This window comes from Nipponia nippon, unplaced genomic scaffold, assembly GCF_047370975.1.
Source record: "Nipponia nippon isolate SJK-2023a ecotype South Korea unplaced genomic scaffold, ASM4737097v1 scaffold_25, whole genome shotgun sequence".
NCBI classification, from domain to species: domain Eukaryota; kingdom Metazoa; phylum Chordata; class Aves; order Pelecaniformes; family Threskiornithidae; genus Nipponia; species Nipponia nippon.
The window spans coordinates 869,032-896,914 of record NW_028262342.1 but is presented as its reverse complement, the minus strand read 5'-3'; the positions used below and the strand labels follow the sequence as shown (position 1 = coordinate 896,914).

General features: G+C 62.6%; 1 protein-coding gene across 1 annotated transcript; it reads right to left on the bottom strand.

Annotated features, from left to right (window-relative positions):
- Positions 1-250: 250 nt before the first annotated feature.
- On the bottom strand, positions 251-27,638 carry SYT2 (synaptotagmin 2). The gene is made up of 9 exons (XM_087762122.1): positions 27,562-27,638; positions 9,114-9,296; positions 8,804-8,973; positions 7,157-7,273; positions 6,759-6,926; positions 6,429-6,596; positions 5,889-6,006; positions 5,003-5,136; positions 251-4,307 (listed from the first exon to the last, which is right to left on the bottom strand). Exons 2-9 carry the CDS (start codon positions 9,277-9,279, stop codon positions 4,101-4,103), a joined length of 1,248 nt encoding a protein of 415 aa, XP_087618248.1. The 5' UTR covers positions 9,280-9,296; positions 27,562-27,638; the 3' UTR covers positions 251-4,100.
- Positions 27,639-27,883: the final 245 nt, after the last annotated feature.

Below are 27,883 nucleotides of genomic sequence, written 5' to 3'. Positions count from 1 at the left end.
GATCAGCCAGGGCTCGAGGCTGCCCGGAGCTGTCCCTGCCACGCGCGTGAGCACACTCGTGTTTTGGGGGGCCCTGGGCCCTCGCGGGGTTCCCCTCGCGCCCCCGTCCCTCCATCGCCCCCGGGCTCACGGCCCTGGGACCTGCCCCCACCACGGACGCCCCGCTGAGCCCCAGCAGCAAGACCAGAAGGGAACCGGGCCTCCTTTCAGCTCATTTCTTTAATAAGGAGACAGATATCATTACAAAATAACCATTTAACGATAAGAGACCGAAACGACAGAGTCCACACGAGAGGAAGGGGCTTTAAAAGCAGCTTCCCGCCGGAGCCGAGCGCTGCGGGGGCCGGGGCAGAGCGGGGCCAGTGCGGGGGTCCTTCGCTCCAGGCACCACTGAGCTTGGGGCTCCTGGAGGAGCCGCTCCTCCCTCCCAGGGTGGGGGGGGGGGGGGAAGGAAAAGAAAGGCGAGCTTGTGGCCAAGCCTCGTGGATTCGCTTCCTTTTCTCCCCAGGAGACCGAAGCCGAGCGTCTCCGTGGCACGGCTGGGTTTGCACCGTGGTGCAGCCGGGAGAGGGGGAAGCCGGCTCTTGTCCCCAGAACGGAAACCACCTGACCGAACATGGCAAAAATAACCCAAATCGCTCCAAAAAGCCTTTTCGCCACCAGACCTTTGCCCCATCCCAGCCTTTCCGTTGCAGAAATGCCATCGGCGGGTCGGCCCCGGTGTCTGTGCCCAGTGCTGCCCTGTCCCCTCACCCAGCGTGATGGCGGCATCCATGGCCACCGAGGCGGTGGCCGATGCGGCTCCTCCTGGCGGCCCGGCTCCGCCGCTGAGCCCCACGAAACCAGGGGGCCGGTGGACACACGGGGGGAAGGGGGGGTCACGGCTCACCTGTGTGCCCATCCCCGGGGGGCCCGGCACACCGTGGTCTAATATGGCTTCTAAAGTTGCTCTGACGGTGAAATGCACCAACGCGACACAGGACGCCGAAGCCACGATGTTGCCGCTACCCGGCCATGGTATAAATGCGACAAGACACAGGAACAAGACACACATGGAAGTCATGGCTGCGTCGGTGACGGCTCACCCTCCGCTGGCGGGACTGGCTTGGCATGCTTTGCTTCTTGGCATTATTTTCTTCTTTTACATGGTTTTATTATTTTTTTTATTGGGGGGAAATAATCAGGGTGGTGGAGAGCACTCGAGCAATGAGTTTTGTTCGTCGCCGTCTCTGCCTCGCTGGAGAAACGTGGTCGGGACGGAGGTGCCGGCGGCGGCGAGCGGTGGGGCAGAGCGTGCAGTGCTGCGCTCGGCTTTAACCATGCTGCTACAGCTACGTGGCTGCATCTCATGCACTGTTCATGGTATATACAGCTATGTCTCCATATATTTTTAACTACACACGACTAAGGGGGGGGTCAGAGGCAGCGCAGATGGCTTTAATATGTTGGTTATTTTTCCCTTTTATTAAAAAAAATTAAATTATGTATTAAAGTCACAGTTTCCCCCCCGCCCCGAGGCGTAAAGAGTCCGAATGGAACCAGCTGGGTGGGACCTCCGCTGCCGGGCGAGACCCCGGGCGATGCGGCGGCTCTGGGGGTGCAGGCAGGGGTGGGGGTGCGCATGGGGGGTGCACATGTGTACGTGTACAGGCGTGCGTGCACACCTCCGCCTGCTTCCCACTGAAAGCTGCGGGGCCGTGCACGCTTGCAGACCGCCAACAAGAGGATTTTAGTGCTCTCTCCAGTTCCTTCTTTTTTAACCCATTTCCACATAAGGCAAATGCCCCCCCGGTGCCCAGACAAACTTCGAAACCAGACTGATTTGAGAGACCGACTCCTGCCAGTGCCCCCGGCCGAGGGGCATCAGTCACCCCCAGCTCCCCGTTAATTAAAAGCACCCCGAGATTTCTTCTCGCTGTGGCTACAGGAGCAGGGCAGGACAGGACCTTGTTTGCTGACACTGGCACAGCCGTTAGGAAAAGGGACAAATTAAAGCTGGAGAGGGCCCCGCGGGACCGCTCACTTTTGATGACCCACGAAGTCCCCATAGCCCAGCGTGGCCCCAGTGCCACCTTCACCCAGCCTGGCCGAGCTGCAGCTCCAGCAGCCGTGCCGGGCCCCGGGTACAGGCCAAGCAGAGCCGAGGTGGTGGTGGAAGTGGTCTCTGGAGGTCTCTGGTCCAACCTCCCCCACCACCATACCGCGGCTTCACTAACCGAGCCCCGAACCTCCCCAAGGACGGAGACGTCCCTCCCTGGGGACCTGTCCCAGGGCTGCATGTCCCTCCAGGGGAAGGGGCTCATCCCCGTGTCCAACCTGAACCCCTTGAGCTGTGGCTGCCACCAAGTTTCCCATCGTCTCCCCACCTCCAGTCGGGGCTGAGATGCCCTTTGGGAAGCGGGGGCTGCAGGGAGCTGCCGAAGTATCCGATGGCACTGGGGCGAGCTCAGTTTTGGCACTTTGTCCCCAGGCTCGGGACGCCCTGCACCGAGGTCCCAGCCTGGGCACTGGACCCCAGCGCAGTGTCCCCGATGCCTGGGGCATCCCCAGCTGCACCCCAGAGCTCTGCGTCTCCACTGCAAGCCCCCCTCGCCAAAGATGCCACCCCCTTCGCTGTTTAACTGTGCCGAAACCCCGCAAAACCAAGTCCAGGAAAGCAAAGCGGAGCAGGGAGCATGAGGCTGCTGGGGAGCCGGAGCTGGGACGGGGACACCAGCTCACGTCAGTGCTCCAGTACAGACTGGGCTGAACGGGGCAGGGCTGCTGGACCCTCGCCCAGCTGCAGGGAACAACATTGGCTTTCCAGCACAGGGGCTTGGTCCTGGCTCATCCCACGGTGGGAGAGGTGGCCCGGAGAAGCTCTTGCCCACTGTCAGGGACACAGATATGGCTTATACCCCTGAGGGGAGCGGGATGGGGTGGATCCAGGAGCCAACGGCCTAGTGGGGAGCAGCAGCTCACAGGGGTCAGGGGCTTTGGTCCCTTGTTGGCCATGGCCTCGCTCTCGCCCTCCCCACTGGCATCACGGTGGTGGGATGCGGCGGTGGGGCTGGAGCTCCCCATAGCCCCCTGGCTGCCCCGAGGCTGTGCTGGGGTGCCCATGGTGGGGCTCAGCCCTGGGGACACGCGATGGCCTTTGGGGAGGCACCTGGCACCGCTCCGGGGGCTGTCCCCCTCACATTTGGAGACCTCTCAGCGTAAACCTGCCTTGTGGAAGCATCTTGAGCTACAGGTTTCAACCAAGCATGGTGGGACACACGTGCAAATCACCCAGCACTGTCCTCGCTCGGCCTCCGGGGACATGACGGCCACCTGGTGGGGGGGTGGGCCGCACTGCGCTGCCGTTGCATGCACATCCCACCATGTGTCTCCTCAGAGCAGACCCCCCGGGGTTCCCCGTGCTCAGACTGGCCCCCGCAGCTCCAGCTGCAAGGCCGAGGGCTCGGCACCCCACCACAGCGGGGCCCTGCTGGTCCTGCAAACCTGCAAACCCCAGAAGAAGCCAAACGGGAGCTGGCCAGGGGCACTCCACCATCCTCAGCCCAAAACCACAGCTCTCACCCTTCCCGGACAGAGGGAGGCAGAGCAGGAGCAGGAGGCACCTGAGTCTCCTGCAGGCGGTCTTCTCCACCATTTTGATGTCCACACAGCTGTTCATGCCCCAGGCAAGCACAGTGGATCTGGTCATCTCACACTGTCAGGCTCCAGTATCACCTCCATGCAACCTCCGATGGTTCCCCACGTGAACCCAAGGGAAGGACGGCAGCAGTGACGCTGCGGGCTGGTGACGCGGCTGCCGGGGAAGGTCCCAGGCATGACGGTGGCTTTGCACCTGGAAGGGATGACAGGCGGAGGCGATGGGACATGCAGCAGAAGGGAGAGATGCCGAAGAACGAAAAGAACCATCCGTGTCTTTAACCTCTTCCCCTGGAAGCTATTGGGACTGTCTGGAAACCCTTCCGCAGCCATCAAAGGGTATTTCAGCTTAAAACAGAACAAAAAAAACGAAACCAAAGGTTGCGTAACTGAGGTATCAGTAGCTCTGGGTCGCTTCGACTGTCAGCAGTGCTGTGCCGTGCCGTGCTGGCCGGCAAATCTTCCTATTTGTTTTTCCCGAGAGCTGCATCTACTTCTTCCTCTGGCTTCAGCGAGTGCCACTGGGCAATGGGCCGCCGGGGGTTGGCCAGCATGTCGGACCAGTGCCGCAGCTCCGTGCCGGTGGCATTGCAGCCCGTGAAGATCTTGCCGATGGCTTCATTCTTCCCCAGCTTGTCGTAGTCCAGCACCGTGATGACCACCTGCACTTTCTAAAGGAGGAAACCTTCGTTAGAGGGGTGGAAAGGCACAGCGGCCATGATGGCTCCACAGCCTCCATGCTGTCCCCAGCCCTGGGATGGCTCAGCAGGGCGCCCCAGGGGTCCCCCAAGGCTGAGCCCCCCCGTGGCTCATTTTGGGGCAGGGTCCCCTCCATGCCCATAGCTTCCTCCACTTCCTTCCCAGAGGATCCTGGGATGGCAGAGCCATGGTGGGGGCCCAGCTCATCCTGACATGGCCACCTGGGAAAGGGCACCATGGGCTGGTGTGGGGCTCGGCAGGAGCTGTGGGCTACAGGGCTTGGCAGGGCTGGGCTGGGGCAAGGGGCAGGACGTGGAGGGCCAAAAGGCACCTACTGATGCTCCAAAATGCCCCTAGGGCCACTGGGGGCCCGGCCACACCTGGGGCGACCACTGTAGGGCCAGGAGCAGAGGAAAGCCCTATTCTGCAAGCTGGGGTTGGGAGTTACATCTCCCATGGGTGCTGCCCAGCCCCTGCACCAGCTGCCCGCACCATCAGCCCAGGCCCAGGTTGGGACTGGACCTGTTTTATGGGTGACCAGACCAGAAGCTCGGCAGGAGCTGCTCAGGCTGGTGGGAAGGTTGGGACATGGGTTCGGGCAGCTGCGGGACTTCTCTCATCACCCCTGCCCTGCCTGCCTGCCTCCCAGGGAAGTCATCGGACAAACCTGTATCTGCTCGAAGGGGATCTCAAAGCTGAAGGACTCGTTGAAGTAGGGGTTCAGGGTCTTCTTCTTGACTGTGGTCTTCTTCTTCTTCAGCCTCTTGCCATTCTGCAGCAGGTGGATCTTCACGTACGGATCTGGGGGGCAGGAAGGTGCATCAGCCAGGGCTGAGGTGCCCAGGAGAAGTCAGCCCAGGATGAGGTGCACCATGGGGTAAGGAGGCCTCCCTGAGTAAAGGTGCTCTGAGGTTTGTGGATGGAGGCCAGAGACAAAATATTTGGGCTGGAGAGGATTTGTGGGAGCAACTGGCCAAGGGATGGAGCTCTTCTGCATCCTCCTTGTAGGAGGGCTGGAGACTGTGGCGTTACACCGCCAGGTGCTGGCCTGTCACCCCTGTTTCTGGAGCAGGACACCCCAGCAATAAAGCTGAACCCTTCCAGCCACGCAGGCACTGCTCTTCTCCTGGTTAGGCAGGTCTGGAGAGAGCTGAGGACACCTGGGAAGAGAGCTCAGCCCTGGGACGGAGATGGGAAGACTATTCTAGCATAAAACATGCTGTCGACTGAGGTCCTCAGCCCCAAGTCAAGGACAGGACCAGAAGCAAATGGCAGAGGAGCATTTTCACCACCCAGGTCCTGCAGCGCCCTGGCCCGGGACACAGTGGTGGACCAAATTCAATATGTCCTAAGGGTCAGGGGGCTCAGCCCATGCCCATCTCCCCTCACCCCCGAGCCAGACCTTGGGCTGCCTCCGATGCAGGAGGTCCCAGGCACTGGAGGGGGTTTCCCTGAGCCCTGCCAGGCTGATGGCCCCAGTGTCCTTCTCCAACAAAGGATGCCGAGAGCCCCATGGCAGGGCGGGAGGAGGATGCCCACGAGCCGACGCCCACCTGAGAGACCCCCGACATCCATCTTCTTCAGGTTCTTGGCCTCCAGAATGCAGACAGTGAGTTTCCCGGCCGTGGGCACGTACCGGAGGGAGATGCAGATATCTCCTAGCTTCTCTGGCTGCCAAGTGGAGCAGGGAGCAGATATCAAAGCCTTGCCAGTGCATTGTACTGCAATGTTGGGACAAGGTCCCGTATGCAGGTCCCCCCCAAACCCTGCTCAACTTTTGATGCAGGCATGAGTTGGCACCCCGTGCACTGGCACAAGGGTTTGGTCACTTGGGTCTGGGGCAGGCCAGTCCCAGTGCAGCACCCGAGACATTTAAACTCTTCATTTTTGTTAGAGAAAGGCTTTTGCGCAGGGGAACGACAGGGGCAGATCCTGCCCAGCGCTCATGGCCAGACACGCATGGCATTCAGGTGGGACCCCACAGCAATCACCATCCCGAGCACTGTGGAACAGCTCAGAAAGCAGAGCACATCTCAGCCCCCCTGGCCAAGGGTTTCCACTGGCCAAGGGCCTTGCGCCAGCCCCGCTCTCACCTCCTCCTTCTCGCCGCTCTGCAGGTCCCGCCACTCCTCGATGGGCTGGCCCAGGTCTACTGTGTTCATGGGCACCTTCACCTCGCCAATGATGTCGTGCTTGGAGAAGCGATCGAAGTCGTAGATGGCCATCACCAGCGTCTTCCCACCCAGTTCCTGGTAGGGGACCTGCACAAAGAGGGCCACCAGGATGGAAATGAGCTCAGAGGAGCCCAAGCCAGGACCACCCACTCCCAGCAGCGAGGGTCAAAGCATGGGACCAGGAGACAGTCAGGGAGGAAGATGGTGGTAGGAGACAAGGTCCCATGTTATGGGTAGGAAGCAGCTCACCTTGAAGGTGAAGGTCTCGTTGAAGGCAGGGTTGAGTGTCTTCTTCTGGACTTTGGTCTCGTACTTTTTCTTCTTGTCAGGGAGCAGGAACACCTTGACGTATGGGTCTGAGGTGCCACCCATGTCCAAAGCTGGCAGTTCGGCAGCTTGGAGGATCCCTACTGTCAGCTGGAGGGGGGAGAGGGGTGTCTTCAGCGAGATGGCCCAGCCACGTGCTGCAGATGCCAAGGGCTTGTCTCCAGCCCAGCGTGGGGCAGGGCTCCCCATGGCACAGCACCCAGCTCCCTGCTTCCTCCTGTGCCACCCAGGTCCAACAGGGAGACTTCTCCTCTCAAATACCCTCCCTGGGCAAACCCCACTCCCCCAACTCCTCAGCCGAGCCCCAGCCCCTCCATCACCTGGTTTGCCTGGAAATCATAGTCCAGCGAGAACTGCAGCTTGCCCAGGTTCTCCGGCTCCTTCTCCTCCTCTTCGCCTTCCCCCTCTGTCAGACCCATCTCTGCGTCATCGTCGTCCTGTTGGTCCTGCAACGGCAGCCAAGGTGCCCAGCTCAGCGGCAGGGTCACAGCCCAGCACCCCTGTCCCCACACCACTGGGGACCTCCAGCACCCCAACCCTACTGGCTTCTCAACCCCCTGGGTTCTCCCCATGAGGGGCAAGGGGACCACCCACCCCCCCCTCACTGGGGACATAAAGCATTGGTAGAGCAGCCCTGGGGTGGCACCGGCTCTGCCCACAACCACGCATCTGCCGGGAAGCCCCCGGGCTGCTCGGGGCTGGTCCAGCCAAGACAGCGTGGGTGGCTGCCTTGGGGCACTGGGATGCGGGGTCTACTCCAGTGGGGGGGAAGTTTGGTGCTTGTATCAAGGGGCTGCAGGCAAGCAACCTACTGCAAAGGGTGCAGGGATACTCTACCCCCACAGCCCATGCTGGGGGGAGCACTGCAGCTGGTGCTAAGGGCTTAGCAGGGCCATTTTATTAATTCATCATAGAGATACAACATAATTCTCCTATGTCTAAGGCAAAGCCACCCCTCTCCACGCCTCTCCAAGCCATGGTCCACGGGGTGGGAGCCCCAGCTCCTTATCACCTCCCTGATGTGTCCCCAGGTCCCCTGTCCCAACCTGGAAGCAGCTGATGGAGAAGGAGGCTCATGGTGGCACCTACCATGGAGAGCGTCCCAGGGCGGAGAGGGAACACGCAGACAGGGCAGCAGGGAGGGAGGACGGCGAGAGCAGCGGGAGGGAAGAGAGCCATGTTACAGAGAGCATCGACAAGGGACCCACAGCGAGGTGGGGAATCGGGGTTTGTACGGCCCCGCCAAGCCCCAGGGGATGGCAGCCCTCACCTTCCATCAAGGAATCCCACCCCACATCTCCCACCACCGCAGGGGTGCGCAGACAGGCAGGTATGATGGAGCATTTCCACTCAGTGCTCATCTCTCCAGCCCTGCCTGCATGCCCGTGGTGCCCAGGTGGCTCTGAAGAGCAGGAACAGACACACAAAATCTCCCTCCCCCTCCAAATGGCCCTGGGTCAGGGCCATTGAAATGGCGGGGATCGTCCCAAGCCCACTGGTACCAAAGCCTCCGTCCTGCTGGCCCCACCAGGATGGGGAGACAGTCCCAGCTCCACTCCCTGCACCAGAACCTGCCTCTTGATCACCGGCTCAAGCTGGTGAGCGTTTTGGCCTGGTGGTCCTCGCCTCTCGGCTAAAAGCACAGCTCAGTGAAATGAGGGCGACGCCGAGGAAGGCGGGGAGACATAAAGGATTAAATTAACATTTGCTGGTTCGGGTGAAGCATTGGCAGGTCCAGGCCAGCTTGAGCCTGGTTCCGTCCGGGCCACGTGGCACTGGAGGAGGACAGTGCTGCTGTCTCAGCTCCAGGCTCATGTCTGCACTGTTCCATCCTGGGATCCTGGTGGCTCCATCCCCCTCTGCCGCCTGAGCTGCGAGTGCCCTGACATGGTCCATAACTCAACCGGGAGGGATCGTCCTACAACACCAAGCGCAGGACAAGGCCAAGCAGTCCAGAAGGACGTCACCTGGTTGCCTGACTTCATGTCCTTCATGTTCATGGCATTCTTCATGCCTTTGCCCTTCTCCTTCTTGTTCTTCTTCTTCTTGCAACAGCACTTCTTGCAGATGCAGAAGCAGCAGGTAAGGATGAGGAGTCCAGCTACCACCGCGATGGCGATGAGGGCCCAAGGTGGCACTGCAGGCAAAAGCCGGTATCGTCAGCCCCACAGCTCCCTCCCAGCCACCCCACCGCCTTGTCCGACATGCTGCCCTGGGACTCAAGCGGTGGTGGGGTCAAGAGGAGGGTGATACCTGGAAAAGGAGGCAGCTACTCACGGGGAATCTTGTTGAGCTCATTCATGAACTTGTTCCTCAGCTTGGTGAACATGTCCTCCTTGGTCTCACCCGGCCCCGCAGCCTCGGTGGAGTTATCCATCGTGGCCATGGGCATCGTGGTGGCCGTGGCCTCCGGGGCCATCATGGACGCTTGCTTGAACGTCATGGTGGGTCAGGGGCTCCCTGAAACACAACATCACCTTGGTGACCACCCAGGTCCCTGCTGCCCACACCCTCCCCGTGCCCAGGCTGCGCCCCTGAGCAGCCATTTGCACCGAGGACATCTGCACTGGGCTACAACAGGGCGTTTGATCTTCTGCCAGAGGGGCGTAGAGCCCAATGGTTGTGAAGGACACGAGGGTCCAGACACCTGGGTTCCCTCACAAGCAATGGGAAGCCCAGTCGACCCCACGTTTCCTGACCCTTGACATCTCCAAAGCCAGCAGGAGCATCACCCAGCCATCACATCAATGCTGGTGCCAGCTCAGAGCCTCCTGGGGACATTGAGGACACTCCCAGGGGAAGGTTTGCCCAGCAAGGCCCCATGGGATGGGGGAAGGGGTGTTTGCATCCCCAGGAGAGATGAGCAAGGTTAGTTTGGACAAAGCCAGCACCCTGCCTCTCCCTTTTCTCAGGCAGGGACCCCACAGACCCAACACATGACAGCAGCCAGATGTCGCTTTATGCAGGGACCCAGCGCTGGTGTGGGACCCTCCGGACTTGCTCCCAGCCCTGGGAGAGCTTCCAAGGATGGGAACGGGACAGGAGCAGCACATTGCTCTTCCTCCAGCCCCAGGGAGCTTTTGCAGGCCATGTTTTTGAGGACGGATGAAAGCAGGGAAGAGCCAGCTCTACATAGCCATGGAGGGCTCAGCGTGCACATCAAAGGGTCAGCCCTTTCACTGTGTCACGGGTACCGTGTCCTGGGTGGCTCGAGGCTCCTGTCCGCCCACCCTGCAGATCCCAGCTCCCCAACCAGCCCCGCTCCCTGACGGGGCACAGGAAAGGTGCTTGGTTCACTGCCAGGGCCGCAGCACAGCCCCCCGTGCCCAGCACCCCCAGCCCCTGCCCAGTGGGGTCTGAAGCAGCCCCCAAGGATGGGGACACCCACCCCACAGCCTTGCAAGTGTGGCGTTCACTCCTGCAAGCAAAGATGGTGCAAAGTGCCTCCACAACCCAGCTCTGGACCCAAAGTGCCTCCATGACCCAGCTTTGGACCCCAAGAAATGCCCCTCTAACTCAGCAGAAGGCAAGCCTGCAAAGGGAAGATGAGAGCAGGCAAGAAGCCAAGGGAATTAATGGTGCTGGTAGAGTTAAGGACAATAAAAGGTTCTCCAGTGGGGGAAGCAAAGAGCTGAGCAGGAGGGCAGATAACCGAGGAAGGAATTTTTTGGGGGCACATGAGATCTGGCATGGGGGGAACCCCCTTTCCTGCATCTCTTCTGCCTGCTCGGTGAGGCCTCCTCATCCAGAGCATCGTCCCCCGGTGCTGGCTGCTCCTCCATCCTTCCCGCAGCAGCGGAAAAGGGGCGTTCTCACCTCAAAAAGTCAGCCAGCGAGACCTGGGGGTGCTCCTGCCCCGAAACGGCACTGCCGTGCTGTCTCCAGCGGCCTCCCGGGTGAATCGTGCACTGCATTACCCAGCGCTCAGCTCCGCACACCTTCCTCCTGCGCCGCTCCTGGGGGCAGTGCTGGGGGGAGGACAGCGGCGGGGGACGGGGAGACCCCACGGGAGGCAGCGGCAGCGGCAGCCCTTCTCACACCGGAACGGGCTAATTACGCGACTCCTACCCGTCAAGGTCCCTGCCGCGAGCGCAGGCTTCGCCACCCCAACATCTCTGCTTAGGAAAAGCTACAGGCACCAACGGCAGGGACGAGGCTTCCAGGGCTGCCAGCGGCATCTGGTTGACTTAAAAACCAGGCTGGTGGCAGGTCTTGCTCCCTGGGGGAAGGTCCCCAGCCCTGCACCAGGCCCAGGAGCCCATCTGGGCTGTGGCACAACCCCTCCCCGCAGCATCCCAGCGCCGGGTTAGCCGGGATCATCACCTCTCGGTTCATCCTTCATCCCTTCCAACAGCAGCATTTGCAGTGGGAACACAAAGTTAGGGCAAACAGAAAGGCATCCGTCACCGGCACTGCTGGGAGCAGCAGGACCCCCGGCAGCCGCGCAGGCGTTGGGGTGGCTGGAGAAACCCCTTTGCTGGTTCACGGGTGGGTTCGTTCTCTCCCCACACACATCTCCATGCGCCGCAAGCCAGGCAACATCTCAAACTGGGAGTAAAACTTGGTGTGAGCTCCTTTAGGATCAAGCTCTTGGAGGCAGAGCTGCTGGGATCCATCCCGGCCAGGCAGAGGAAAGAGCTGCAGTAAATAACCCTTCTGCAGGTGGGGAGCTATTTTTTATCTGGTTTGGGGGCTATTTTTGGGGTCCTCCCTGGATTTTGAAACCCTGTTTTCCACAGCCACGTGTATCAGAAAGTCACTTGCAAAGCGCAAGGAGTGACTCCCCATGCTGCAGTTTGTCCGGGAGGGTTGGGAGCCCCCAGCCCAGCACAAAACACCCATTTATTGCAAACGCACCAAACTGGAGGCCAAGTTGCAACAGCAAAGGCAATGCTTAGCTGGAAAACCCTGCTGGTGCCCACTGACAGAGGTTTTGCAGACACTTTTTTGCAGGCATCTCCGAGAGCTGCTCCAATAGCCAGGCCCTGCAGTCGAACGGCTACGGGATGCACCGATTGCTCTTGTTCCCCGTGTTTTTAATGAGCTCAGCATCTTCCTGATGCCACAAAAGTTTCATGAAAGGCAGGAGGCAAAACAAGCAAACCCCAGAGACACAGTTTTGTTTGAGGTCGTGCTTTAGGGGACCTGGGCCAGGAATTTTGGTTGCTTGAAGTTATCACCCTGCAACTTGGCCAGGACACAGAATTGACAATGGGCCAGAAAATGCCATCCCTGGGGCAGCCCCACCACTCCCGTCCCCCCGTGTCGGAGCACGAAGGCGGCGGAGGATCAGTGCTCACGCTCACACAGCGCAGCAGCAAGGGGATGGAGCAATGGCCTCATCACACCGGGCATGAAGACGGTTGGATGAGACCAGCCAAGACACCAACATCTCCGTATCTGCCCAGAGCCTCTTTCGGGCCTCCCAGGTTTTTCTTGCAGTCCCCCCCCCAGTCCCAGCCCCAAAGGTCTCGGGAGGATGCTGCGGCCCGGTCCTGCTCTGTGCCCACGGCGGATGAAGGACTTTGACGGCATCAGAAGGGACTCATCCAGGCGGGACTCATCTTGGCTGGGTACATCCTGCAGTGCAGCCAAGGAGGATGCCCAGGGCTGCTTCTGCGGTGTCAGCCATGTCCCCAGAGGCCACCGCAGGGTCCCTCCACCCAAGGCAACACCAGATCCCTGCCTGACCTCAGGGCTCATGTGCAGGACATGGTAACTCAGAGCATGCAATGACCAAGGTCCTGGACCTCAGGAGCATCCCTCCTCCCCAGTCTGCAGCTCTGAGACCAGCATGGACCACGATCACCAGCTCCTCCTGCAGATTTATCCATCTTGGACGTCTGTGGAGGTCAACCTGCTTGGACCTGCTCTCATGGAGCCCCCCAAACATGCTGAGTATCTAAGAGGCTCTCCACACTCTACCAGCTCCTCCTCCTGCCCTTGGACCTCAGACACGGCCACCTTCATGCTCCATGGAGTGGCTGCAACTGCCGCAAACACCAAAATCAGCATCACATGGCCACGACACGGCGACCAACTCCCTGTTACACGGCAGCGGATGGCTCTGGGGGCTGGAGCAAGATGCTGGAGGTGCCCCATAGCCACCATGTCCTGCTCGGGGTGAATGGGGAGCTGCTGTATTTAACCCCCCACCCTGCTGAGGGTTATTTAATGCAGAGGACTACGAGGGCTCCCCAAAGCTTTCCAGCAGCCAAAGACACCCGGCCTGCTTTCATTTTTCCACATCTGCTGGAGTCGCTGTTGATGCCAGCAGCTCAACACTCCAAGGGCCAGGCGGCACTGGGTGGCACTGGGAGCTGTGGGCATCCTTGCAAGCCAGCCCGCTGGGAAGAAGGGCTTGCCTCGCTGCCCCTTTTTATGGGGTGACAGGGATGGGGACCGGGACAGGATGCTGTCCCCTGCTTGCCATGTGGCCAGCAGCTCCCTGCAGCCCTGCTATGATCTCACAGCTGCTTCTCACCCCATAAAACCACCCCTTGGACAGGGTTTTTACCCTCGTGGGGCAGCCAGAGCACTTCCAAGTGGGGCTTTTGCTGCAAGAAGAGCAACACGAGGGGGTTTTTCCCCGTCACGGCGCTGGGGTTTGCTAGAAGGAAAGCAAAGCTGCCGGAGGAGCCGCAGGCAGGCGGGCAGATGCTGCCTGGGGCAGTCTGGACGCTTTCCAGCTCGCTGCAGGTGAAGCAGCGTTTTTGCAACGCTGGCTCCCCGACCTGACCTGTATTTCTGTGCAAACGGCAATCTCCGCCAAAGCGGGACGGGGACAAGCTCTGCAGGCTTTGGGAAGAAGGAAAAGGCTGGGCAGGGCTGAGCACCGACGGTGGGGGATGCTCCCGCCTGCCCCTCACCCCAAGCCACAGCACCCAAGAGCTGCAAGGCAGCGGCTTTGCGGGGGCTCCGGGCACAGGGCAGTGCCCCCCTCCTGCCCCCCAGGTGCCAGATCCTGCACCCCGGGTCTGGGGCAGGGCGAGTCCTGGCTCTGCCCCGCGCCCACAGACACAGGGCAGGGGGGTCCAGGCCCCCGGCACCCTGCAAGCTCCCATGGGTGTGCAGCAAGGACATGGGGTGCAAAGCAAGGGTGTGAGCGGGGTGTGCAGTGCCATGGGGTGGGGGGACCCCACGGGAGCACCCTGCTGTGATGCAGCCCGTGGCACCCACTCTGCACCCAGACGTGTGGTACAGAGCGGGCAGCGCCCAGTGCCGGGCACCCGGCCAAGCCAACCCCCCCCTCCAGCACCCACGTCCTCGGGCATCCAGCGCAGCGCTGCCCTCCGGGATGCGGGGCTCCCCGTGCCGCAGGCTTGGGGCTGCGGCAGCCCCGCTGCAGCGCTCTGCAGCACAACGAGGTGCAGGCTGTGATTGCGATGCTGCTCACATCCTGCTGCACACGCTGCCCCGGCCTAGCAGAGCTGCAATCCCCGGGGACGGGGCAGCATGGCAGGGGCATGTCGAGGGGCGCCGGGTGCTGAGCACCTGCAGCATGGCGTGTGCTTCGGCCTGTGTGTGTGCACACGCATGCGGAAGTGCTTCTGCATGAGGAGGGATGCAAATGCTTGGGCAGTGTGCGTGTGTCTGTGCACGTGTGCGAGTGTGTAGGTATGGGGTGTGCGTGTGTGCAAATGTTTGTGCGTGGGATGTGCATGCATGTCTGTGCATGCATGCAAATGCATGGGCAAGCATGTCTGTGCACCCATGCAAGTGCTTGTGCATGGAATATGCAAGCATGTATGAGGGTATGCACACTTACGCAAGTGCTTGTGCAATGGGCAAGCATGTGTGTGCGAGTGCTTGTGCACAGCGTATGCATGCATACGGGTGTGCGTGGGAGTGCTTGTGCACAGGCAGTGCATACGTGTGTGTGCACATGGCCATACATGTGTATGAGCACATCTGATCATGGATGTGTCGGGGAGCAAGTGCCTGCGCACACGTGCAGCACTCGTGTGGCTTTGCAAGCATGCGTGCACATGGGTGTTCATGTACCCACGTGGGTGTGTGCACGCCAGTGCCTGCAGTCTGTGTAAGAGCTTGCACACAGATATGTTTGGCACACACGTCCTCTGCGTGCCAGCGTGCATGTGTGTGCAGTGCTGCTTGTGGGTCATGTTTGCACGTGTGTGCATGTGTGTGCACATGTGTGCATGCTGCTGGAATGCACGTGCATGTGCTGGAATGGTGCACAATGCATGGAGATTTGTGTGCCTGCATGTGCACATTTACCATGCAAACCCCTGCACACTGGGGGGGCACTGAGACAGCGTGTCCTCCCTCTCAGTGCCACCGCAAGCAGCTGCTGATTGATTTCTGGAAATAATTTATAATGCAATAAGGAGAAACCCTCCCAGCAGGTGCAGGAGCCCTGGGCGACAGGGGGGGCCACGGGGGAACGAGCTGCAGAGGGGACGCGCTGCGGCGCAGGCGCTTGGCCAGAGGAAATGCCGCTTTGGGGGTTATTTGGGGGGTTTTGGGGCACTGCCCAGGGCTGGGCAGGGGTTGCAGGCAGCATCAGGCCTCGCTGCGGTGGCTATTTTTGAACAGGGCAAGCTAATTAGCATCATTAATTGCTCTGTCACCTGCCCCAGCAGCCCGCGTGCTCACTGGGTGCTGGTGGAGCTGAGGACTGGGGGAAACTGAGGCACAGGAGGGGCTGGGGGGTGCACAGGCTCATGGGGACCCTGTGGCTCCCCCAGCCTGGGGGAGCCCCACAGGACCCCACAGCCCCTGCCACGGGGATGGGGGCTGATCCTGCCCCCCACAGGAGGGGCCGGGGCTGAGCAGTGTGGGGCAGGGTGCGGGGTGCTGTGGGGCAGGGCCATGGGGGGCAGCCTGGGCAGGCGGGGGGCAGCCAGGGTGCAGCGTGTGGGGCAGGAGGGCAGGCAGTGGGGCAGCGTGTCCCTGGGCACATCCCCTCTCTGCCACCGCCTCACCGGGTGTCCTTGGTCACACCCCCCGTCCCCACCACACACGCTGCAGATACAACCGGAGCAGCACAACCCCTCGGCTGCGCGTGCAAAGCTGCTCCCAGCCCCACGGAGCAGATGCCCGGGCAAGAGGGCCTGTCCCAGCACCCTGACCCTGTCCCAGCACCCTGACCCTGCCCGACGCCCGGCCAGGCCACCCCAGTGCTGCCGGGAGGCTGTCGGGGCGGCCGAGCAGCGCGGGGGCCTCGTCCGGCAGCACTGCAATGCAGTCCTGCTTGGGCTCCGCTCGCTTTTTTTTTTTTTCCCTTCTTTTGCAATTTTTCTTTTTTTTTTTCCTCCCTTTCGCAAGCTGCGGCAGCCACCGGCGAGGCTGGGGCGGCTGTCGGAGCTGTCCCGGCTGGAGGTGGGAAGGGAGCTCAGCCCCCCCGCTATCACTGCTGTCCCCCAAAACAGGGCTCAGCCACCCCCGCCGAGGACAGGCGCTGCGATTCCGCCAGCGCTTCAAGTTTTCTCTTTATTCCTCCTGCAAAACTGCACTGGGTTGGACCTGCCCCCGCCGCCCCCCGCCATCCCTCCACCATCCCTCCACCAAGACCACAGTGTCTTAAGGACATCATAAATAAATAAAGACGGTTATAAATAACCATTTCTATCGGTCCTTGGCCCAAGAACAAGTGTGGGTTAAGGCATTGTTAACAAATACTGGCTGGGAAGGGGCTCTTGCCACCCCCCCGCCGTGCTAACCCCTGGGGACCCCCCAGCTCCTCCCCGGGGGCAGCACCCGCAGTGGATGCTGATGGGGATGGTGGGACCCACCCCGCACCCTCCGAAACAGCCGGGAGCTCCCCACGGAGCAGGACAGGGTGGGCTTCGCCCAGGCGGCTGCTGCGGAGCCCCCACGTGTGGCTGGCGGGGGGGACCCCTGCGGCGCATCACCCACCCCCCCCAAATCACGCTGCCCCTGCGGTGCGTTGTCTCCACAGCTCCCAGGTGCTGCCCCCAGCCCCCTGTGCGTTATCCTGCACCACCTTGCTCCGGACCCCCAACGCGTGACCCCTGCACCCCACAGTGCATTTCCCCCCGGAGCCCCTAATGCAGCCCCCTGCACCCCCCAGTGCCCTGTCCCACACCCTGCAGCGCAGAACCCCAAATCCACCGCTGCAGCACCCCCACGTCCCACAGGACGCTATCCCGCAGCTTCCCAGACCCCCTAACACAGCACCACAGACCCCCCCAGTGCATAACCCTGCACGATGCATCGCCTCTGGCCCCCCCCCACCCCCCCTGCACCCTGCGGTGCGTTACCCTGCATCCCCCGATGCATGGCCCCCCAGCTGCAAACATCTGGCCTAGAAGGAGCCGCCGGGTCCCATCTCCAGCACAGCCCCCCAGGGGCCATGTACAGCAAAGCCCCCTCCCGACTCATCCCCCATCACCCCAAAATCCTACCCTGACCCCCCCCCCCATTAAAGCCCTTATAAAGCTGCACTGAGCCCAAAACGGCCCCATCGGGGCATTGGCCCCTTGCTGGTGTAAACCCCTCTGGCTCCATTGCCCTTGCAGGGGCTCTGCTGATTTACACCGGGTGGAGCTGGCTCCGGCTCAGCTGTGCTCCCGAGGGACAAGCCCTGCTCCGCATTTAAACGGAGCCAGTGTAATTAAAAACCGGGCTGGGTTTCATTTGCCAGCAGCGCCCCTGGGTCTGGCGGGATGGCAATCCCAGGCTGGAGCCCGCCATCCCATCTCCATCCATCCCCGGGGCCTTTCCTGTACTGGGAAAAGCAGTTTTGACCCTAGAAAATCCCTTTCAGGAGCCGTTCATCCCTCCTCCTCCTCCTGCAAAAGGCTTCGTCCCAGAGAGCCCCCAGGCTTCTGCGAGCCAAAAAAAAAGGGGGATTTGGGGTTTCCCAACGATGGTCCCCTCGGCAGAGCACCACAGGCACCCGCTGCCCGGGGCAGAGGCTCCTCCGCCTCCGCGCCCAGCACCGGGACAGGGCAGGAGATGGATGGAGAGGGGCGTTTATAGGCAAGAATTCCTCGGTTGGGTGGGGGTTTTTGGGGACCACGCAGGGAGAAGCGGGGTGTGCGGATGAGTGATGGGGCGTCTTCGCCCACCAGCAAAATCACCCCTGCTGGGTTACGCGAACAGGCTGGTTAAAATGGGGAAAACAGCAAGGTTTGCACTATTTAAAAAAGAAAAAAGCATTTGACCACCATGATTGCCCACCTGGGGCCCTGGGGACCCCTCTCCTCCAGCCCCCCGCTGCACCTCTGCCCTCATCGGCCGGGATGTTGCATGAAGGACCAGACCCAGGAAGGGAATTTGGGGACGTCTGGAAGGGCCGGGGTGTCCCGGGTCACAGCAGCACCCGGGCAAGCTCAGCGCTCCCCGGCGGGGTGAGGGATTTGGGGGATTTAGCTGCTGGAAACCCCCCCGCTCCTCCGCGGGGGCGGCTTTGGCAGCCGAAACCTCTCCCCTCCGGGGAGGCGAAGGCTGCTGCGATGACAGAGAGCAGAAAGCGGCAACAAATCAAGATTAATGAGGCTGAGGCAGCAATTAGCAGCAGCAGCCGCTGGCGGAGCGCCAGGCTGGGCCATGGGCAGGCGGGGTAAGGGGGACCCCGACTCCCGGCTCTCCCAGCCCTGGGTGCTGGGTGCTGGCTTGTCCCAGGGAGACCTCGATCTAGGGGGTAGCTCGTTAGCTAACGAAGGGCTGCTGCCATCGTGGGCCCAGAGCAATGAGTTATTGCTCCTTTACGGGATGGCAAAGCCGGGGCTGCGGCACACATTAAGCCCACGGGCTGTAGTTGCCCTGCTGCGATGGAGACGTGGGGACCCCCCAGCCCTCCATGAACATCAGCTTTGGGACCCCAAAACCTGCACCACCCTGTGCCAGTGCTTGGGCTTGGATGACCAGTAATGAAACTCCCAAACTGGTCCCAAAGGGGAGCCCCCTCCCACGCCAACGTCGGCAGGACGCCTGAGCCGGCACGTTCCTGCGATGCATCCCGGGGGCAAGCCAGGACTTCGGGGTAGAGCTGAGATATTTGGCTGTGCCCCAGCCAGATCTTGATGTCAGAAGCTCTTTTGCTCCCAGGAACAGCGGCCCAAGGGGCTGAGGGGGAGATCCCATCTCTGCCAGACCCGCAGATGCGATGCCTGCGTGTCCCTCCGGCCTCTCGCACCAGTGAAGACCCTCAACGCTCCCGTGGATTTGGGACCAGCACGTCCGGCGTCAGACACAGAGGGGACATGCCAGGCCAGAGTTTCAGCTCACAACAGTGAGATATAGGAGTGTCTAATTAAGGCAAAAACATGACTTGGCTTCTAATGGTCATTTAATTAACAGAGAATTTCTGGCAAGGGATGTGGGGAGGCACGGGGAGACCGAGGGATCGGGGAGGAGGGGGGGCTGGGGACGGGGACGCTGCAGGACCCCAGCGTGAAGGGGCTCTGCAGGGACCCAGCCCAGCAAACCACAGCCCCGTGCCCCTTCCCCAGCCCCAGCACAAACCCTGCAAGAGGTGAATTAGCAGCGCCGGATCAGACCCTCCGTCAGCAGCACCCCGGGCTGGCGTGGCAGCTCCTGGGGCTCGGGGAGTGCTTTCCCGCCAGGACCCCCCTGCCACCCACACCTCCCTCCTGATTTACGCTGCTGAGGGCGAGGGGAGTTTCCACTCCTCCAGCCCCGCGCTTTTCACAGAAGGATATTTATGCCAGGCTGGGAAATGGGAGCCAGCAGCAGCACAGGCGAGGGGGTGTGATGGAGCAAGGATGCTCTGGTAGCGGGAAGTGGCACCACGGGACGTGAGCTGCTGAGACATCACCCACGAGAGACGCGATCCCCCGTCCCCCCACCCGCGCACGAGCAGGTGCCGTTGGCTGGACCCCCCGAGCTCTCCGGCCCTCGCAACCCCGAACGGCACAAGGCTGCCCGCCTGCCGAGGGAAACTGCGGCACGGCACAGAGCAACAGCACCTTCAAAGAGAAACCCCACGAGTGGGGCTGAGCCATCCCAGACACTGCCTGGGCTACTGACACAGCCACCAGCGCCTGCCGGGACCCGCGGTGCTGCTCACCGTCCTGCCGGCCAGGCTCCGACGGCATCTCCGGATGGGAACCGGAGCCGGCTTGCACCCTCCCTCCCCGCTGAGGCACGCTCCGCTCGCTGCCTCTCATCACCAGCCAGCACCCAGCTCGTCTAATTAAAAATAATGATGTGCTGGGGCTCAGCAGCCCTGACCGCGGGCCCTTCCCCAGGAGATGAGTAATTCGGGAGGGGGGTCACCATGCCGGAGAATTACACGATTCCTGTCAAAATTTGATGAGCTGCCCGGCTGGCGGCGAGCACATCTCCTGCACGTCCCCGCAGCCCCACTCTGCCGCAGGGTCACATCCAGGGTCCCCACCCTCACCCCGAGCTGGAGGCACTGGGGACAGACCCCGCAGCTATGGGCAGGGCCAGGGACCCCATGGCGAGCTCCTGCCTCGCTGCCCCACGTGCCGGGATCCGGGCTCCTCACCGCAGAGCCCCCGGCCTTGAGGAAGGGGACCCAGACACGGGCTCCTGGCGGAGATCTTGTAAAATAAAAAATAAATGCAAGGACTGGTGGTTTTAGAGGCTGGCACCTGCCTTTGATAGAGGAGCTGCTCTCGTGCCACAGTGGCTGCGTTATTTACAGCAAAACCAAGAGACGTCTAACAGTTAAATGCAGTCTTAAAGGTAGCCTTCATCCATCATTCGGGTACCAGATTAATGGCTTCTGATGCTCACAAGTCAAAAGCACCGGCTCCCGCTGCTGGAAGGCTCTGCTGAGCGCTGCCGTGGCTCCCACCGTCCCGGCTGCACTGGCCGGACAGCTAAAGGTCCACGCACCCGCAGGGCTGGGCATGCTACGAGCTGGGGAGGGGGGGATCCCATCCTGTCCCCCCCTCGGCTCCCGAGCATCTCCCCCTGCAGCAGCATCGCCCCAGCCCGGCGCCTGCCTGGCAGCCAGGCACCCTGCCAGGTATTGGGGTCCCCCCAAAAGCACTGCGCCCACCTGGGCCACCACGCAGCCGCTGGGTTTGTCCCTACCCGGGGACACCTCCCTGCACGGGGACCGCCACTGGCACCCGCCGGCACCAGGGTGCCGGGCCAGACAGCTCAGGGGTTTTCTGTGCCTTCGCCTCTAAAATCAGGACAGCACCGAGGTGAAACGGGGGAAGAGGCGAGTGACAGCACGCGATGCCTGCGCCTGCTTCAGTGGGGAGAGGGGGCCTGCGGCTGGGAGCTCAGAGCCTTGCCTGGCACCCATGGGTGCTGCTCCCCAAGCCCACCTTTCCCAGGGGGTCAGGCCCTGACTATACCTCGCCGCCGGCATCGCTGCCGCCCCAGCAGCAAGGGAAGGACACGAGGAAGCTGAAACTGGGGCTGGTGCCAGGGCTCCCACGGGAGCCGGGGCAGGCGCTGCGGCAGCCACTCCCCGCCGAGCCAACCGGCGTTTCGGTGCCAGCAGCAAAGGGGCCGGCAAGCACCTTCTCCCCCCTCCCTGCCATGGCTCTCAGCTTTCCACTTCCATCCAGTGTTGCTGCAATGCTTCAGAGACCCCACTGAGGCAGCCGCCTCGCTAATTAAGCTGGGAACCGAGCAAGAGATCGTGCCGAGGTACCTGCTTGTACAGCTACAGAGCTTTGCACCAGCAGAGGTCAAGGTCCCCCTCGCCCTGGGCACGCTGGGAGCAGCCTGCGGTCTCTCCAGCCCTCAGTGTGGTGGCACAAACGCGGTCCCGTGCCGAGGAGGGGACAGGCCACCCATGTCCTTCCTACCCACGGGGAGGCTGCAGGGGCTGCAGGCACCGCTCGCCATCAGCACTTCATCCAGAGGGTTTCGGCACGTGCCACGTGCTGCCGTGGCACCCATGGAAAAGGCATCTGGAGATGCCAGAGAGTGCGGTCCCCTGAGCTGTGGGGACACAGCCGTCCTCGAGGACACCAGAGCATCCCATATGGCACCAGCCGCTGCAGCCAAGCCCCGACGAACAGCCGGGCTCACCCCAACCACAGCCAGCACAGGCAGCCCGCCCTTGGTGCACGGAGTTGCGAATGGCCAAAAAAGCCTCCCAAAAAGAGAACGGGCGCTGATGGCGCCCAGCCTGCTCCCCGGTGCCAGTGATGCTGTGGCGGCCATGCCTTGGTCCGCCAGTGAGACCAACGCAGCTAAATAGGGCAACAGAAGGCGATGGGCTGAGTTATTCTGGCACTTTGAAGGCACCACACGGCCGAGAGCGCCCGAATCCTGCCCACCCAGGTCGGCACTGCTCTGCCTGCAACGCTGCCCTGCTGCCGGCACTCCCTGGCGATGGCCCCGTGCATCAGCGATGGCTCCTGATCAATACGGGGGGGAGAAAAAAGAAGCCAGACAAGCTCCTGGGGAAGAGCCAGAAGCTGCTCCAGGAGAGAGCTGAGACGAGGTGGATCGATTTGAGATGGGAGGCAGGGGAGCGCGGGCTAAATGAGCAGACGCGAGCACGAGGTGCCATTTCCAGGGATGAGGCTCCACGTGCCCATCAGGCTGCAGCCTCCAGTGAGATCTCCAAAGCACCCAGCCAAGCATGAGGTGGTGATGGGCTGGTGTTAGAAATCCAGAAAACCAGCTCCTGGCTCGGGGGAGCCCCCAGTGATGCTCGACCTTCAGCATCTCCCTCCTCCCTGCCAGCCGGGGCTCAGTCCCCAGGGACCGGCTGCCTTCAGGGGCGATGCTGGTGGCTCCTTGCCCAGCTCCAAGGCACAGATAGCCCCGGAGGCAGAGGACAGCCCTGTGTCCCTGGGGCCACCCACCCTGGTGGCATTTGGGGTGAGAAAGGGGACGGCAGATGCACAACGATGACAGTGGCAGTGGGGATGCAGCACCACATCAGCCCGGGCGGATTTAATCGTGACATGAACCACTGCCAAGACCACGACACCAGGAACTGACTCCCACAGATAAACCTTGTGCAGATGGAAAAAAGCCACCGTGAGAGCCGGGTCCCCTGCACACCGCGGCGGGGTCCTCTGCTCCTCCCTGGCCCCTCCAAGCTGTGTCCCTACATTGCTCCAGGTATTTTGGGGGCACAAGCACAATGGCACGTGCTTTCAGGGCTGCACAGAGGAGCCGCTCTGCCGGTGCATCCCGGGGAAGGCTATTTCCCCCACCGGGATAACCCAGAGAGCCCAGCTGCCTGGGGAGCTGCAAAGCACCCCGGCTCCCGGTGTCCAGTGCCGGCAGCCACCGTCCCTTCCGAGGGACCGCACGGGCAGGGCCACCAGACGGGAGGGTCTCCATCAGGCTCCCACGCAGCACAAGCCAGCGGCTGAGCCTGGCACGACCACACCGCAGCTCATTGCGGCACAAGGCAGCGGCTGCGCCAGGCTGCTGGCAGCGATGCAAGGCTCGTGCGTGGGCAGCAGTGGGCACATGCCGGTGCCTTTGCCCCGGGCACTAACCCGCCTCTCCCCAGGCTTCGGTCCCAGGAGAAAAGCCCATAACGCCCCTGGGAGCAGAGCGAGACAGTGTCAGAGCCCCACACGGCGTCCATGTGCTTGTAAATCCACGCACAGCACTGAAATTCGGGGTTGTTTTCCCCCTTGAATTCCCTGCTGAAGGCCGATGGGAGCAGCAGTGCCGCCTCGGGGATCCCCGGTCCCGGTAGCCCTCAGTCACAGCGTGTCCCCGGGGACATCCCCTGGCCTGCAGGAGAAGACGGAGGCATCTCCCCTGGCACGCCATGACGTTGCCGAGCAGTTCGGAGGCTGGTTCCAGCTCCGGGGGGTTTTGGCAGAATCATTTTGGAGTGAGGCACTGCAGCGGGTTCACAGGCGGTGAGGGATGCCTCAACCCACACCAGCGCTGCTGTGGCATCGGCTGCCGGATCAGCTCTGCCGACCCCAAACCAGCCCAGTGTATCTCGGGCATCCCCACTGTCCGTAGACACTCACTCATCCTCGTGGCTTCAGCCCGACCCTGGAGCAACTTCCCAGGCCCCCCAGCAGCGGGACGATCCCCCAGGCCACCTCCAGCTCAGCGCAGGCTCAGGCGGGCTCAGGGGTTGGACGTGCCCAAGTGCAGCACCGCGCCTGCCCCCAGCACCCACCTGCACCCGCTTTGCTCCCGGCTTCCCCGTATCCCCTGGGGATGCACCAGCCCAGAGCCCACATCTGCTGCGCCCTTGCAGGGTTGGGAAGAGCTGGGGAGCAAGAAACACCCCAGATTAATTAAAACACACCAGCTCGCCTTAAGATGCACGACGTGAAGGATGCCCCAACGGCGCCAGGAGCCCCTTCCAGGCAGGTGGGGCTGCAGATGCCCAACTGCCGGCAGTCAGTGGTGATGGATCTGGTGCAGTCGGACAACTGCCCACGCCGGGAGAGCGGGGTGTGGGGCCAGACGGCAGCAATTCAGCGTAGTCCTGCGCCGCCGCGCTCACCCCTCAGCACCGCTCTGCTCCCCCCAGAGCCAGCTGCGGCTGCCCAAAGCCCTGGCACAGAGCCTGCAGCACCGGCAGAGGCACTCCGGGGTGTCAGGGAGCTCTGCCAGCCTCCGACCCCGCTGTCAGACCGGCATCGGTATCCAGGGGCACCGCGATTCCTCCTCCAGGCACTGGAGCAGATTAAACATCACTCAACTTCCAGCACCTGGGACCAGGACACGGCAGCCCCCAAGCTTGGGGGAGCTGGGATCCCGCACCCCAGGGCCAACAGGGACAGGCCAGTGCGGGCAGGGGGGCAGCCCCATCCCTGGCTGTAGGATTACACCGGTACGGGGCATCTTGGATTCCAGCCGCACGCTGCCTAATTTACGGTTTAATTAATAAATGGGGAATTATGCCGAGTTTATCCAATACTTTTGGACGTGTGATGTTATCAAAATCCCATTACTGACGAAGGAAGGCATGAAGAGCAAAATTAGCTTTGGCATCTGAAACACTTCAGTCGATGTGATAACACAATTATTAGGGCTAATAATCAAAGAGCACTTTGGGGAATGCAGGCTCCAGCAGGAGCCGAGCCGAGGGCAGCCGCAGCCCAGCACGGGGACGAGCCGGGGAACAGCCGGGTTTTCACCCAGGAGGGAAAGGCCGACCACAGCCAAGGGCAAAAGCATTTTGCCAGACTGCACTTACCGGCGGCTCTGGATATTGGCACAGGCAAAGCACCAGCAGCCGCCGGGCTGAGGAGGAGCACGGCCGGGCACAGTGCCGAGCTCCGCTGCCAGGGGGTAGGGAAGAAAAAAAGAGAAGATTTGAAAACCAGCAGGCACTGGGTCCCATCTATTTGCTTCAGGCATCGATCCCGCTGGAGGACATCACGGCTGCCGGCTCGCAGCTCTCCTGCGCAGCCCAGAGAAGGAGAAACTCAAGTCATAATTAGGAGCTGCAGTCATCCGGCTCCTGGAGCTGGGGCTTTGCCAAAACCACCGCAAGCTGAGAAGGGCTTTCTCCCACCCCTCGGGGGGTGAGCAGGAGACCCGGCTCGCTTCGGTGGCCTTTAGCTCAAGCCCAATGACCGTCCCCGGGGTCACGGAACAGGCGGCAGCTCCCCCGGGAGAGGCCAGTAGCAAATGCTACTGCTGCACCATCCCGCTGCACCCGGCGGGCACGGCTTGGCGCGGGCAACTCGCCGGCAGAAAGGCAGCTGATTTGCAACCCCCCTCCCCAACCATATATATAGGGATATATATATATATAAGGATATATACATATATATAAGGATATATATGCATATATTCATATGTCCTCCCTCCTCCTGTGACTCTGAGTGCTGAGCGGCAGAGGGGTGCAGAGCGAGGGCTGCCGGCGGCGATGCAGTGCAGCCGATGCTGGCTCACTGCTGCTGCTATCGCCGGGCTAACGGGTGGTGACAGACGTGTCCTTGCCCTGCCGAATCGGGGGCACTGGGGCTTCGGGCTGGCTCCCAGCAAACGGGGTACTAGCGCTCGCCATGGGGGGCTGGGAGAGCTGGGCTCGGTGCCGGGCGATCGGGCAAGGTCAGACCCATTTCTGCGCTTCACCCAGATGCAAGAAGGGGACAGGGCATTGCTCCGAGAGGGGTTTGGGGGGAGTTTTACTGGGTGGTGCTTTTCCCGAGCAGCACAGGTGATGTCCCACTGTCACTGCTGGCCTCAATGACCTTGGGTGCATCACCTCTCCGGTGCCCCACGCTCCCCCAGCACACAGACCACCACAAGCCATGCTTCTTCCCATCAAGCCCCTCCAGCCAAAAGCACCCAAGCGCAGCAAAGGCGCAGAGCACCGGCCACCCCGAGGGTGCCCCGGGGCTCCGGCAGCCCCCGGCAGCGTGCGGCCAAGGCGCTGCGCTAGCGAGGAATAATGCAGCAGGCAGGAGACGACTCCTGCCGGTGGCTGCGCTTCCGTACAGCGTGCACAGGAGTGACATAGCTGCAGCAGCACCTCGGCGCACAATAAATGAGAGCCTTCGCTCCAGGACTGAAGTTTTCACTGCTGCAGAGGAGCAGGCGGGGAGTCCTTCAGCGCCCTGCGGCTGCCACGGCGCAGGGGGACTTCGCTGACAGACACCCTGCAGCGGGTGACATCCCGCAGCGGGTGACACCCCACAGCACCTGCTGCCCCAGCCACTCTCACCTGGAGGACAGGGGTGCGCTGCGTCGAGGAGTACCCGGTGCAGAGGGACACGCAGAGGCACCGGCACGCTTGGGGACTACGAAGTGATGTGTGACACAGGCGTGTGTCCCCCTCCCCGTGCCACAGTCACCTTGCAATATTGCCTGTCCCCTGTGCAATTTGCAGAGCTCTTTCAGGATCACTCCCGCCCCTCTGTGAAAGTAGGCTGCAGGGAGCAGCGAGGTGCTGGGCACAGCTCCGACACAGCTGTGGGTGCAAAGGCTGCAGCACCCCGATGCTGTCGCCCCCGGCTCTGGGGTGAGCCCCTCCTCGCTGCTGCACCCCGACGGCATGCAGTGAGCGCAAGAAGTGAAGGAGGATCCCGGAGCTTGCTGCAACGGCGGCAGGGAAATTCAGTCCGGAGAAGGGACTGGCTGGAGCTGGCTCCCGGCCAGGCCGCTACGGAGAAGCCACCGGTGCAGCGGGGCCTGCGGCCGCCCACAGCCACAGCCACGCCGCTTCCACCGGTTTCCAGCACCGGGACGCGTTCCCCGCACTGCACCGGGGCCAGCCCTGCGCCCCCGGCCACCCCCAGGGCCAGAACCCCAAGGGCACCCGCGGTCGGGCGCACACACAGATGCGGAGCTGGAGCATCCCTCGGCGCCCAGAGGGCACCTTTGACCCGCGGCTCGGCTCTGCACCCCGGGGGTGGCCCCGCGTCCCCGGGGGGGCCCTGCATCCCCGGGGGGGCCCTACGACCTCGGGGGGGTCCCGCACCCCCGGGTGCCTCCCGCCAGCTCCGCAGCCCCCCGCACCAGCGGCTGCCCCCACCTCCATCCCACCAGGCTCTGCCCCAGCTGCCTTCGGGGCGCAGCACCGGGGCAGCACCGGGGCAGCCCCGGGGCGCCGGGCACGGCGGGGAGCCGGGCACCGTGCCGCGGGAGGGGACCCCGGGGACAGCGCCGGCCCCCGCCCCGCTCCCGGCACCGGGGCGCAGCGCGGGGACGGCCAGCGGCGGGACCAGCCCGGGCACCGCCGCGCCCACCCCAGCCGGGGACGGTGGCACCTCGGGCAGCGGCCCCGGGACGGGCTCGGCGGGAGCGCGGGCGGCCCCGTCCCGCAGAGCCCGCACCGCTGCGGCAGCGGGGAGAAACTTCGGCGGGAGTGCGGACGGACACTTACCGGCCGGAGCGGCGGCGGGAGCGGCGGGAGCGGCGCGGGCGGTGCGGGCGGTGCGGGCGGTGCGGGCGGCGGGACCGGCGCGATCGCTGCGGCAGCCCCGGCCCCTCCGGGCTCGCGTGCGGCGGCTCCGCGTGGCTCCGCCCACCGCCGGGAGGCCCCGCCCACAGACCTGGGCCCCGCCCCGCCCTCCGCCGGCGGGGGCGGGGCTGCCCGCGGCTCGTGCGGCGCGGCCACACCCACAGGGGTCTCCTCACGCCCTGACCTCACACCGGGCAGCCTCGTCGCGGTGACCTCATACCGGTCACCTCATACAGGTCACCCC

Bases quoted from the DNA above. Each gene is read 5' to 3' on its own strand.
- SYT2 (XM_087762122.1), bottom strand. From the start codon at position 9,279: ATGACGTTCAAGCAAGCGTCCATGATGGCCCCGGAGGCCACGGCCACC. The intron at 7,274-8,803 runs GTGACGTCCTTC...CAGGACCAACAG, and splicing joins ACATGAAGTCAGGCAACCAG to GACGACGATGACGCAGAGAT. The intron at 5,137-5,888 runs GTGGGCGTCGGC...CCTGCCCCCCAG, and splicing joins GGATGTCGGGGGTCTCTCAG to ATCCGTACGTGAAGATCCAC.